The sequence below is a fragment of the Amia ocellicauda genome, chromosome 12, assembly GCF_036373705.1.
Source record: "Amia ocellicauda isolate fAmiCal2 chromosome 12, fAmiCal2.hap1, whole genome shotgun sequence".
NCBI lineage: Eukaryota > Metazoa > Chordata > Actinopteri > Amiiformes > Amiidae > Amia > Amia ocellicauda.
This window is the reverse complement of record NC_089861.1, coordinates 28,552,932-28,566,369: the sequence shown is the minus strand read 5'-3', so window position 1 is coordinate 28,566,369 and position 13,438 is coordinate 28,552,932. Positions and strand designations below refer to the sequence as shown.

The window sequence follows — 13,438 nt, the reverse complement described above, 5'->3', positions numbered from 1 at the left end:
AGTTTCTTCTGCTATGTCAAACATCAACACAGAGATTTAAATTGAGGTTGGAGGTTAGCGTTAGTAACTCAGGGCACCCCCCCCCCCCAATTGAATGTGTGATAGATGCCACGCTGCTGTGCTTGAAAAGACAAACGACAAATTTCTAGAGAATAAATAAATAAATAAACAGAAATAAATAACTTAATTCATTATAATGTAATCAATAGTGAATGAATGCTGGATTCCTAATGCTTTACATGTTATAATGCATCCTATAATAATCCTATGTTGATGTGTTTTGAGTTAATCTTATTTATATTGATATTATTGGCAGGGTAGAAGGAAGTAGGAAGGAGGAAGTGAATGGGGAGAAAACAACAGACAATTATCATTTTATTCTGTATTACTCTGCCTTCTCCATTCTGTGGGTCACTGAATTAGGCCGGCCAGCAGCAGCAGCAGCAGCAGCAGCAGCAGATCACACAGATATGATCTTGCTTCAGATGCACAGACAGCTGCAGGTAAGGAAGAATAGAAATAAACCAGCAATAAATAACTTCATTAATGGGGAAATGGGGAAAAGATCTGGCCATCCACACCTACACCAGCTTCTGGACAGACATCTGCAGGAACACCTTCACAATGACTAACAACCAAAACAAATAATGGACTGGCCTTTATGATCCACTCTGGAGTTGAATGTTGTCAGTCATGGACTGGACTACAGGTCAATCTGTTCCACATGTCAAACTATTTCAGAGATGTTGGCCAATACAGCAACTGCAATCAAAAATATGGAAATCTTTCACCCGAAACCAAACTCAGAAGCTTAAAATGGTCTGAACTGCAACTGGAAATAGACCAGGCTGCTTGTGGTATCAGAGTATCGCGTATACGATTTTCACAGCCCACATATATTTTACCTCATGTAAAACAAACTTGCATGCCCTCGAACAAAGGAAGAAATGTAATTGCCCATAAAAAGGCCAGATCAATATAGAAGACCTGAAGCACTCTGTATTATTTTCTTAATATGCTGATGGACTTTTACAGTTTGTATTGGAGAATAATGTGGTGGGGTGCAGGATGAAAATCTGGTGTTTGGAGCCACTTCCCTAGAACACTGTGCTTCACCTGGTCCTGCTCATGTGTCATGTTTTTTGTGCTGTCGGTATATCACTATGACACAAATATGTACTGCATTTAAACTACCTTAACCCTCTCCTATGCCCCCCGCAGTGCAGTAGGAGCGTCTCTCACCTCCGCTGGCTATGGCCACAATCCTCCTGACGGTTTGATTGACCACAGGGTTGCTCAGCTGGAAGGTGTAGCTCTGATTGGCCAGTTGTTCCACTGTCAGACGGCTGCACAGCTCCAGCAACCCTCCCCTGCTCTCCCATTGGCTGGTGTGGCTGCGCTCCGTGATGTCACCTCCAGATTGGTTCAGCCAGAGCACAGTGGCCTGCGGGTATCCCTGAGCACAGTACTCCAGCATGAGGAGGCCAGGATGCTTAGACATGCTGATCACTAAACAAGGCTCTTCGTATTCCGCTGTAGGGGGATATCAGTGGGTGCATTAACTCACAGAGCAGCGCAGAGTGGCTCAGTAAAACAATCAGTTTAGCAGTCCTCATTTCTGCTCTGGGAGCTGCTCAGAGTGCCACTGAATGTTTTCGATGTGGGAAGGCCTGCTGGGAAAACATTATCAAGCTATGGTCAACATTCCTGATTGTAGGAATTCAATATCAAAGATACAGTGTTGGCACATTTCACCAACTGTAACCTCACAAATTATCTCAAAGCAAAGAATTATGAATCCCCATTTTAACAGTGGCACTGGAGCATCAGAGCGCTCAGGAGTTTAAATGGAGTCATTTCTGAGCACACTCACTCAGAGCCGCCCAGTCATGTAACACACCCCAAGTTTGGCTGATATCACACGATGCTGTTTCTGCTACCCCCACATACCCAGTGTATATAAACATGTTCAATCTGTCTTGGTACAGCACGTAGAGGACTTGTGCACTCCAGAGGACAATGCTGTCATTCTGCCTTTGTGCTGCCTTACTGTCCTCCAGTATTACAACAGATTAAACAATCTTTTTTTTAAGGCACCTAGGATAAAGGCATGAGCCGGTAACACTCACCTGCCACTAGGATCTGCAGGTCTCTCTGGCTGCTTCCTTGTTCATTGGCCACAGCACAGGTGTAGGTGCCCTGGTCACTTCCCTGCACGTCTCTCAGCCTCAGAGAGGCGTTACCCACGGCCACCTGCTCTGGGAACACCTGTGTGCGCCCCCTGTAGGCGGGGCTTTGTTCCTTCAGCTGATCTGTGCCGTAATAGAAACTGTGCACAACCTCATGACCTCGCTGCCAGGTCAGCACCACTCTGCCAGGGTCATCAGCTTCACTATAGTGGAAAGAGCAACTGAGGGTGACGTCACTGCCTGGAACCACCACCACGGGGGAGCTGGGCAGCCCTACTGCAGCAGACACTTTAAGAGGAGAGGAGAGAGAAGAGAGTAATTCAGGGCAACACTGAATCAGACAACTGAACTAAATATCAAAAGCACTTTTAAATGAGAATATCAGACAACTGAAGTGTGTCATGATATAAATGCGTGACAAATTAGTTCTCTATGCTAGGGGTCTCAGACTCAGTTTCTGTACGGGTGCAGTGTTGTTTTGGGTGTTGCTCTCAATTACTTAATCAGTCAATTTATTTGATCAATTAGACACATATCACATTATTTTAAGGTCTTTTACAGTTTGTGGCTACACCAATATTAAAAACACATCACAAGTGTCTCTACTAGTAACATAATCTGGAGAGAATGATTTACTGAATCCAGTTAATCACCTAATCAGCCTAATTAAAACACTGGGATCTTGATTGGCTGGTGGGAGAAAGGAGCCAGAGGACACATGACCTATGAATTGTGTTTATTATTAAGGAGGGTGATTAGTGAGCAAGTATTTAATCAATTATTATTAGACCAGCAGTGAAAGTAAATCTGACAGCTAGAGTGTTGAATATTGGTTACCTTGAAGGAGTACTGTGCAGTGGAGTAGCAGTTTTATCATAATATTCCAGACCAATGTGCATCTGCAACAAAGCAAACCACACATACAGTTGTTGTCATTCAGGTGAACATTCTAAATGAATGCTCTCAATGACTTAATTGAACCCTTAAGTGAACAAATAATTTCCTAATTAGAGCCTTTTAATTATTTTTAACAGTAGGGGTTTTAAGTTAAGTATAAAATTGTTTGAGGGAAATATTAAGGAACCGACTTTTTATCAGTTACACAATTTTAATAGTCAAATTTAATCAAATTACTTTAATTAAGCTTTCAATTAATTTATCAAGAGCTGGTTGGAACAAAAACCAGCAGGGTAGGTGGTACTCCAGGACAGGTTTGAGAAACACTGGGCTAGCCTACATGCACTTCAAAAACTGTGTTCCGCGATTTGATTCGGTGACCTTCCTATATTATTTATAAAGTAAACAAACCATCCTTCTATGTACTGTGATATTTTGCTTTGGATATGTACTAAATTTGTGCAAGCTGCTTATACAAGTAGCTACCCACTACTTGGCTAACCTGCTCCCCGGGACCAGCATGTGTGTGTTCCTTCAACATATTCCAAAGAAAAAAGGTTCAAAAGTGGACAGATTAGTTAGAGAAACAGTGATTAAAAAAGCATTTGCCATTCATCTTCAGGGTTCATACAGCTTTTCAAAAGTCAAATTCAAGCACTTTTCAAGTACTTTCAAAGTGCACGGTCAAAGCTTTTCCAGCACCTCGCAACCTTGGTAAACTAAACCTTCTCATCTAAAATGCACACTTTGCTGCACTGAACTATGCACATTAAATTATAATTTCACCACACTATTAGATGTTATTATACTGTAACACCAAACATGTTTCATGAGCGCCTTCATGTACACTTGGCACCTGTGGCTTAAATCAAGTTGATATTAAATCAACATAAATCAATCTTGCAAATCAGTCAAAATTAGTGAACACCAGTACACAGTAACTTCAGTTTGAATGAAAGATTTAGTGACAATTGTTTTAAACATGCAAAACATAAAAACTTAATCAATACTTTTCTTCATTGAACTTACAGTACATTCAATGAGCAAATGTAAAATAGAGCATAACAAAGCTCTATGAGTCAATCCATGTATATTCAGTGTTGGGGTAAAATTGCTTTCCAGTAAGATACTAGTTAAAACTTGCTCTTATAAGTGTTTCCTTGTTCTTATTATGATTTCTCTGCTCAGACTTATCTGTGTGACAGATAAGAGATAATTATATATAACACGTTCTTATCAGTATAGTGTGTGCTGTGTCCTTAATACCAGTGCTTCCATGTCTGGATGAAATATTGTTTCCCCAATTAGAAAGAATACCTTATCAATTATTGCTTCCCGTGTCTCAGAACTGCCCCGGGACATATGCCAAGACAATATCATCCAGGTTCGGGACTGCCCCGAACCTCCTTTGTAATATTGCTTGTAGATGTATAAAAGGCTGTGTGAAATGTTCAATAAATGAAGATAAACGAACAGACATTGTGTCAGTGGCTTTACTTCCCGTGCCTGTCTCCTGCCGAGAGTCTACACTGTTACTGGAAGCGCAAACTGGGGTGCCTGATTCACTGGGACCCGAAGGGTTGCTTCAACTGAAGCTTTGTACCTTAACAAATGGGGGCTCGTTCCGGGATACAATCAGGTGAGTGGTCTCTTAATTGCCTTTGTGCTATACCCTAAGAACTGCTCCCTGATTGTATCCTTGCAAATTGTGAGTAGTCTCTTAATTGCCATTAATTGCAACATATCGAAGTACGATACTGGATCTTACGTGTTACAGTTGACATATCGAAGTACGATACTGGATCTTACGTGTAACAGTTGGCGTATCAAAGTACGATACTGTATCTTGCTCGTAACAGTTGAGACTTGATGCAGGAGAAACTAAGTGTCTAAAGTCGTGTCCTGCAGAGGATCCACCATCTTGCACTGACAGCGCTGTTATCCTAGTCCAGAGGTGATGGACTAGAGGGCTGTTAGAATTAGGTGAACAGACTCCAAATACTTTAGTGCTGTAACCAAGAGCTGCTGACTAATAGTATTTACTAAATTGGGCTGTACTAAAATACTGCGCTGTGCTGATGTGTGGCATCTGAAGCAGGACATCTTTGTGTTTGTGAGTATATCACTCTTCTTGTTTGTATTTATGTGTTGCTGTTATGATTGGAAGTGAATAAGCAGTACCTGAGAATCGGTGGGAATGATCAATGGTACTACAAGACAGGATTTTTACATGTGTAATGAAGACAGAAGCCTGACTTATGGCCAAAGACAGAAAAAATAAGATTGTAAGAGTAAATGAAAGAATAGAAGCTAAGTGTCTATCACTCATAGTACACTATATCAGTTAAACAATATGACTGAAAAGAAATAATCTGTGTATAGGACACAAACGAAACCTTCGAAACTATATGTAATATACAGTGGTAAGAAATGAGAAACTAAAGCTAACTAACTTAGAACATTAATTTAAAAAAAAAAGCAAAATACAATCTAGTCTGAGCCGAATGGCCTGAAGACAAATGAAAAAATAAGTCTTCTGTATCAGTGAAAGTCCTCAAGATACTTTGGGAAATTAATAGATAAATAATGATAAATAAGGGTAGTTTGAGATACTGCAGGCCAACAAAACATGCCCAACAAAACTAGTACCCGAACTTTGGATATAAATTAGTATGTGTTTATTTGTACGTTTGTATTGCACAATACAGAATAAGATTAAGAGAGTCTTAAATAATGAATAATAATGGAATCATAGTGTTTATAGAGTGCTATAAAAAAACAGATCTTACAAATAAATAAATTCATGTATGTATAAATGGTTATAATACAAATTGATCAATATAATAGCTCTTAGGATGCAGAGTGATGTTAACCAAAGTTCAAGAAAGTTTGAGAAAGTTGATTAGGCTTGAGAAGCTAAAAAATAAAAAACTAGATGGAAAAAATATGTATTCAAAATTATATTGGGAATTGTTCCTAATACTATGAAAATAATTAAAAATGTATGTTTATGGGAGTGTTTTAAACAATAATAATTGATTAATAACATTGTGTCAGTGACTTTACTTCCCGGTCCTGTCTCCTGCTGAGTCTACACTGTTACTGGAAGCGTACATTCATTATGCTCAGTTACTGTCAAAACAGCATCATGTTTATTCTCTTCAAAACAAGTGTAAATTCCTATATCCTTAACCTAGTAAACGGTGACGGGCTTTATGTTATGGAATCATGTTGCTTTGCAACTCTGAAAAAGCATATTCTATCGATCTATCTTTCTACTAATTTAATTTTAATTAAATCAATGTTAATTGACTGTATTTCGTGTACAATAATCAATCGAATGCACATATGCAAGTTATTCTTATTATTCCGTCTCTTGGTTGCTAAAAAATAAAGGCGTATCCTGTCGTATTCCAGTATTTTTATATGTTTAGTTTGTCAAATTTACTTTGATTATTGAAATACACAAGCACAATTATTATATTATACTTGTAGAAAACCTATACACTATTTTTTAAGTCTTAATAATACACAAAGAAAAATTCAAAACTCATGCTCGACACATGACTGCGCACAGAAAGAGCGATGGGCGATCAGACTGCAGATTTATTATGACAGTGATAAGCATTTTCAAGGAGTTCAAGCACCTGTACGAACCCTGCATCTTAATATTTCAGAGCACATGTACTACACTCACCATCCACCTTACGCTGGCGACACGTTAAAGACAGACCACATGCTTGAGCCGGCTAAAGTGCTACAGAATTAGAGACATCCCATTGGTGGAGCCAAGAATTGCGGAAAGAGGCCATTCGTGTGCGCCTATCGATGACGTGATATTTGGGCGCCCTGGATGAATGTTGTCTGAGGATTCGCTGTCGTGATACATACAATTAATACAGGAAGAAATAAACCGGGGAGCGAGTTGCTGGTGGTCTGGGTTCATCTTTGGCGTTGAATCTGGAAGGTGAGGGCGTCTAAAGTGTAGAGAAGTGCCGCGGGTCTGAAGCACAATGCGGCTGGAGGACTCGCAGCTACAGCACTGGCTAACTAACAGCACTGCGCTATCATGCTGTTTGGAAATCAAAGTTTATCAGACATACGTGGTTGTTGTTGTGATCATTTAAAATCTATTCCGTGTTTATGTGATGATTATGAATGACATTTCTGGCGGTAATTGATGTGCAGGCATCTATGGTCGTGCTTTAGGTGATGACAAATAATGTTGGACCTGACTGGGTGGCTGTGGTTATCAGTTAAATCAATCTACATTTGTTCGTGGTCGTTTAATCTGTCAGAGGCCGGGAAATGACTCCCGACTACATAAAGATCACGAATTATAACCCCGTTTTGATTATAACGTAGATCGGCTACTTTGGCCACTAATTTCCCATCCTCTTTTACGATTCTTCGACATAGTTGTATTAATATTCAGCAGCAGGGTCAGTTTTGTGTGTTGGGTTAGCTAATGTAGTGTAAGTTAATGTAATGCTGCCTGTGAGAATTAGATAACTCGTCTGATTCTTTCTACCTTGTGTGCGATTATATTTTATACCTCCACTTCTGTTTGTCTCGTTTTTAATTGGGTAATTGGTGGTAGCAGCCTGGCACTGAATGCTTGCTGGGGGGCCTGGAGTGGAAGTGCACAGGTGAAGTGTGTACACGTCCACAGCGGCTGTTGAAGGTCCTGTTAACTTCACGTTTTTTACAGGTTTACCTCTATCTTGAGGGCAGTGATTCAAATTCTCATCAGCTGTTGATTTCAAAGTGAAAATAACTGTGTTTAGATCATCAGCTTGTGCTATCATTTTCACAGAATCAGGATTCATAGTTATTGTTTTCAGGTTATGTGTGATTAGTATCTCTTGCATCCAAAACATGACTGAAGCTGCTGTTCTGCAGTCTACAAGGAAACAGAGCAGGGCTGAGGGGGGCACAGATGGCTTCTGGTCTCCCTGTGTGTTTCTACATTAATGCTAAGCTGTTCTTACCTTTTCAGACTGTGGGAAAGATGGCGGTCAAGACGGGAGAAGACCGTCTGAAGGAGATGGAGGCGGAGATGGCGCTGTGAGTCCTTCACACTTCTGTAACGCACACTCAACACTCAGTGGATCTGGATCCCCCTGTGGCAGGGATCAATTTCAGACGTACTCCCTGGCAGTGTTTTGTACCTGTGACTTTCTCTCAGTTTGAGATGTCACTTGCTGGGCACCTCATACAAATGCTAGTGTTCAAGTTAGGCTGATGGTTTGGATCAGCTTTACAAAAAATGCTTTTTGTTAGGACATCAAAAAACGCCACCTCTTCTGTCTCGTCTTGGTTTACTGTGAGCACACCCCCTTAACTGAACTAAACTAATCGATCGTGCTGAATCTTAACACTTTATTTTGGCATTTGGCCCGCTACCATGTTCAAAGACTACGACTACGACCAATATTTGTGTAAGCCAGGGTTCTGGGGATGTAGTCCACCATGTCCCTACATTTCTGATCCAGTCATGCAGAAATGCTACCTCATCTTTGGTTGCTTGCATGTGTGTGATCCAGGGCTGTGTCTGTCTATCTGTCCAGGTTTGAGCAGGAGGTCCTGGGTGCCCCGGTGGCGGTGCCCACGGTGGCGCCTGTGGTGGATGCAGTGCCCGTGGCCTTGGCTGTGCCCGCTGTGCCTGTGGTGCGGCCCATCATCGCCACCAATACCTACCAGCAGGTAAAATTGCCAAACCAAGTTCTGAAAAAGCAGAGTGGTGCACAAGTGATGCTGTGATACAGACATCCACACAGCCATACAAAACCTTCTTCACAGCTTCACAAGCATCTCAAATGCTTGCTCACATAATTAAGTACTCTCAATCTATCTCTCTCTCTCTCTCTCTCTCTCTCTCTTTCCCAGGTCCAACAGAGTTTGGAGGCTCGAGCAGCTGCCATCGTGGGCCCCCCCCCCTCTACCTTTGTGGGGCCAGGTAAAAAGCAAAAACAAGTCTGTTTTATGGAAAGTGGGGCAGCCTAGACATTTAGAGCAGATACATGTGGCATTGAATAAGATCCCCATGAGAAACGGCTGGAGGAGAATCCCATTGGACCAGTTTCATCAAGTGAATTAATAAATACAAATTTTATATGAGCCCGCGATGAAAGAGTCTTGACAACATTTTCTCCCATATCAAATATTTATGGTGTATATACATGTCACAGTCTCTTAAGGGTGATACAAACTAAATTAGATGCCTACACTGTGAGATTCGTTTTTTTATGATAACCCGTCTGAATGTTTTTTGTCTGTGTGTGCAGCTGTGCCCCCTGCCAGGCCCCCTGCTGTGATGAGGCCCACCTTCGTCCCACACATCCTGCAGAGATCAGGTAAGTCCCCACCGCCCTGAGTCCACATGTGCCGCCCTCCTCTGCCCTGGAGGAACCATCACAGAACCTATATTTTTCTTGGTTTTTAGTCTTCCAGTTAATCCTTCATGTGAACTACGCTTCTCAATTAGTCTTTATTCTTTTCTGCTCCATACAGCTCCAGAGTCCACGTTACTCTTGTTGTGAATAATAACTTCAGTTACCCGAAACCTTTTTAGGATCTGAAACCAGTTTTGTCCAAGTCTCTTGCCACTGCTTGCTTGCGTGCATGCAGGGAGTGTGTCCTCAAGGTTACATCTCTGAGTGGTCCCTCATAGCTTGGGAGAAAATATACTCACAGTGTATAGCTTCTTAAGTGTAGTAGTTTGACAAGGGTGTGGACTGGAAACAATGAGGAAAATGTGCAGGCCCATCTCCTGTGTGGTTAAAGCAACAGACGAACCCACTTGAAGGACCTCCTGACCAGACATGCCTCTCTGTCTCTTCCCCCCAGGTGGTCATCGGATGCCCATGATGCGAGGCCCCCCTCCCCAGGGCATGATGGCCCCCCCACTGCCTCGCCCCCCACCGCCGCCCCCCATGATGATGGGCCCCCCCATGCCAGGCCCCCCCCAGCACCACATGGGCCACATGGGACCAATGGGACCAATGGGCGCCATGCCACCAGTGAGTAGAGCTGAGCACTTCAGGGATGGGTGGGGTAGTCCTTCTGTTACAGGGGACAGGAGACCTCAATAGAAAATCACTGATCAGACGATCATTAGTGATTAGATTAACTAACTATTCTCTCGCTCTTTCTCTTTCTCTCAGGTGGGTGGGATGGCCCCCATGCTCCCAGTGCCCAGGCAGGTGGTCCAGGCTCCCCCTAAGCTGACGCCTACTGTGATCCAGGCTGCTCCCACCGTCTACACTACTCCCCCTGCCCCCAAGAGGCCAGATGCCCGAGCCCAGAGACAGGCCTGCATGGTACACCCACTTACAACAGACTATCTTGGTTAAAATAATTTAGAGCAACAGAAACTAGAGCAACCACAGTGCAGTCTTGTACAGGCACTAGTAATGATTGCAGTCTTAACTGTCTCTCTCTCTCAAATTCAAATACAAATTTCAGAAAACTTTATTGGTATGATTAATTGACATCAGTGTTTTGTGTTTGTGTGTCTGCATCTCTCTTTCTCCATGTGTGTGTCTCCCTGTCTCTCACTGTGTGCATCTCTCCATCTCTCCCTGTGCCTTCCTCTCTGTGTATGTCTCTCCCTCTCTGGCTCTGTGCTCATGCAGGAGGAGCTGGCTGCCAGCTTGGCGGAGCAGCAGGCCGCGGTAGTCGGGTCTTTGCTGGAGGAGAAGGAGATGACTCTTGAGGACACTGTCATTGGGCCCAGCATGCCTGAGCCCGAGCCCACGCACACAGAGGTACTGTGTCTGAACGTAAGGCAAAAAGCACCTCGACTAATACTCCCGTTACTCGTACCAGGGTTCTTCAAACCCAGGCCTCAGGGCCGCTCTCCAGTATAGGTTTTGTAGCACAGTATTTTTATTTGAAACCCAGTGGTTCTCAACTGGTCCTGGGGCCCCACTGTGCAGCTCGGCTCTGTTACTTTCGCTGAAGTCAGCTCTTAAGAGATTAGCAGTGACCCCTTGCATGCATTAGACACAGCATGAGGTGACTGTATCAAATCATCATGAGCATCGTTGGCATGAAAAAGTGAAATGTCTCGGTGTGCCATGAGAACCCGAAGTGAAGAACTCTGCCAATGCTTATGCGGTTGCCTTTGACTCCCCTCTACCCCCCCTACAGCCACTAGATGTCATCACAGAGGACAAGAAAAAGAGCAGGCAGGAGAAGGTGAAGCGCTGCATCCGCACGGCCGCCGGGACGAGCTGGGAGGACCAGAGCCTGCTGGAGTGGGACTCGGGTAGGCAGCAGCTTTGAGTCGTGCAGGGTTGGGGGCCCTGCCTCTGCGAATGCAGTCTGTCCATTTGACAATTTACTTGGAACAATAGAGTGAGGGATCCTCTTTCCAAGTAGTTACGGTCACTATTTCCGCATTTACTGTAATTCATATCTCCATTTCAGCTATGTTGCATTGACAAATTAAGCAATTTAAGATCGTTATTATACTTTCTCTCTCAGATGATTTCCGGATATTCTGTGGAGATCTGGGGAACGAGGTGAATGATGATATCCTGGGCCGAGCGTTCAGCCGCTACCCCTCCTTCCTGAAGGCCAAGGTTGTCCGGGACAAGCGGACGGGCAAGACCAAGGGCTACGGCTTCATCAGCTTCAAGGACCCCAACGACTACGTCCGCGCCATGAGGGAGATGAACGGTGAGGGGGGAACTCTCTCTCTCTCTCTCTCCAAACACTTAATGCCCCCCCGTCTAATTCTTACTCTCCCTCTTCACCTTTCCATTAACTTAAAACCGATGCCTTCACTTTCTCCCTTACATGTTTTTACTCCGGTCTCTCTCTCTCTCTCTCTCTCTCTCTGTCTCCACGATGTAGGTAAATACGTGGGCAGTCGACCAATCAAGCTCAGGAAGAGCATGTGGAAAGATCGCAACATGGAGGTGGTGCGCAAGAAACAGAAGGAGAAGAAGAAACTGGGACTGCGATAGAAGAGTGAATGACAGAACTGAGAGTGTGTGTGTGTGTGTGTGCTTGTGTGTGTGCATGAGAGAGGGAGTGTGAGTGATTGATTGTCTCTGTAAAGGGCTACGTTTTTGATCCTCTCTGCAAAATGCGACCCTCCTCATGCTGTGGCAAGTTCGCTGTCGGAATTGTGCCCTTGTTATGTGTTTGTGGTTTTCAACTAGAGGGGGGTGGTGTGCCTTGGTCCTGGAAGTGCCATGCGGAAAGCTTTACAGATCATAATTTCTTCATGTTCTCAAGACCTTAGGTTCGCTCTGAGCCCCTGGTTATGCAGGGCTGCAACCAAAGTCCTTTAGTGATCGTTTGGAATGGAGACGATAGCCTTCCGGGACCAGAGCTTCTCCCTGGGGCATAACTTGCCCAACTGACTGCAACCTCCCCCTTTGTTTCCTGCTCTTTGCAAACTGATCTGCAAATCCGGCTGGATGTGAGCCCTCCAGGAACAGACCCGGCCAAGCCTGCGCCACAGCATCGCTAGGTCCTATGTCTACTCTGTTACGAGGTTAGGTCCAGTGTAAGTCTATAAGGGCAGATGTGAAATGCCAAAATGGCAGACCCTGTGTGGGCAGTCCAGGAATTCAGTGCAGGGCAATAAGCTGCAGTTTTACTTTACTTCTCAAATTGTTTTTATTTTTCATATTTTACCCTCCACCCCTCATTTTTAACAGATTGTAATTGGAGCTGTGGATAAATCCTTTGTCTTGGTCAAATCCTGGTCCTGGACAGCCGCAGTTCTGGTTGGGTTCTAGGAAATCTCTTAGCGATTGAAGGCCTGGAAGCAGTGATTGAAGTTGCTTGAGTACACAGTTGATTTCTGTTGAGTAGGATGAGATGCCCAGGCCTGTGACCCCAGCGCAAACATTCATCTTGAACTTGGCAGCCTGGAGTCATCGTGAGTGCTGACCCTGGGGACAACCTAGCCCAGAGATTCCCATCGTCTTGTAAAGCTTCCGTCATTTTCTGTAAGCGAATCACTGTACACATTTGAACCGTTTCCATTCAAAGGATGGACTGTGTTATTTTTGCCACCCAAGATGTTAAAGGCAGCTGTGGAGTTTGAATGCAGAAATTATCAATAAAGTCCTTACATTTGTTTTTCTTTAATGATGGTGTACAATTTCCTCTGCCCAATCCCTCCCCATGGTCTCTCTCAGAAACTCCCCAGCATGAAGAATATCTTCCAGCTTCCTCATAATCAACATATTATTCTTCCCCCATCGTTTTAGTTTTCCTGTTCGCTGGGATCTTCTCTCTCTCTCTCTCTCTGTCAAAGTTGATATCTGGGTAAAGCTGGGTAACACTTTTCACAGTTATTTTCACCCCCTCAGGGCAATAGTCTCATA

The 13,438-nt window shown here is 43.6% G+C and overlaps 2 protein-coding genes across 4 annotated transcripts; one reads left to right on the top strand and one right to left on the bottom strand.

Annotated features, from left to right (window-relative positions):
• Positions 1-364: 364 nt before the first annotated feature.
• LOC136764853 (CD276 antigen) lies at positions 365-6,858 on the bottom strand. Of its 2 annotated transcripts, XR_010821249.1 has the most exons (6): positions 6,784-6,858; positions 3,027-3,088; positions 2,130-2,477; positions 1,243-1,533; positions 658-762; positions 365-497 (listed from the first exon to the last, which is right to left on the bottom strand). XR_010821249.1 is itself a non-coding variant. In XM_066719200.1 (5 exons), the coding sequence occupies exons 2-5, from the start codon at positions 3,064-3,066 to the stop codon at positions 412-414; spliced, it is 765 nt and encodes a 254-aa protein (XP_066575297.1). In that variant the 5' UTR covers positions 3,067-3,088; positions 6,784-6,858; the 3' UTR covers positions 365-411. The 2 variants fall into 2 exon arrangements, 1 of the variants encoding a protein (XP_066575297.1); XM_066719200.1 differs by lacking the exon at positions 658-762.
• Positions 6,859-6,903: 45 nt separating this feature from the next.
• Positions 6,904-13,199, top strand: rbm42 (RNA binding motif protein 42). Of its 2 annotated transcripts, none has more exons than XM_066719199.1 (11): positions 6,904-7,053; positions 8,086-8,153; positions 8,657-8,792; positions 8,976-9,045; positions 9,374-9,442; positions 9,936-10,108; positions 10,253-10,408; positions 10,724-10,855; positions 11,241-11,358; positions 11,577-11,771; positions 11,949-13,199. In XM_066719199.1, exons 2-11 carry the CDS (start codon positions 8,098-8,100, stop codon positions 12,059-12,061), a joined length of 1,218 nt encoding a protein of 405 aa, XP_066575296.1. In that variant the 5' UTR covers positions 6,904-7,053; positions 8,086-8,097; the 3' UTR covers positions 12,062-13,199. The 2 variants fall into 2 exon arrangements, with proteins under 2 accessions (XP_066575296.1, XP_066575295.1); XM_066719198.1 differs by having other exon boundaries at positions 10,724-10,870.
• Positions 13,200-13,438: the final 239 nt, after the last annotated feature.

Excerpts from the sequence above, each read along its gene's own strand:
- LOC136764853 (XM_066719200.1), bottom strand. The coding sequence starts at position 3,066 with ATGATAAAACTGCTACTCCACTGCACAGTACTCCTTCAAG. Across the intron at positions 1,534-2,129 it reads CCTGCAGATCCTAGTGGCAG|CGGAATACGAAGAGCCTTGT; the intron begins GTGAGTGTTACC and ends ATCCCCCTACAG. Across the intron at positions 498-1,242 it reads TGTGGCCATAGCCAGCGGAG|CTGTCTGTGCATCTGAAGCA; the intron begins GTGAGAGACGCT and ends CCTTACCTGCAG.
- rbm42 (XM_066719198.1), top strand. The coding sequence starts at position 8,098 with ATGGCGGTCAAGACGGGAGAAGACCGTCTGAAGGAGATGGAGGCGGAG. Across the intron at positions 8,154-8,656 it reads ATGGAGGCGGAGATGGCGCT|GTTTGAGCAGGAGGTCCTGG; the intron begins GTGAGTCCTTCA and ends CTATCTGTCCAG. Across the intron at positions 10,871-11,240 it reads CAGAGGTACTGTGTCTGAAC|CCACTAGATGTCATCACAGA; the intron begins GTAAGGCAAAAA and ends CCCCCCCTACAG.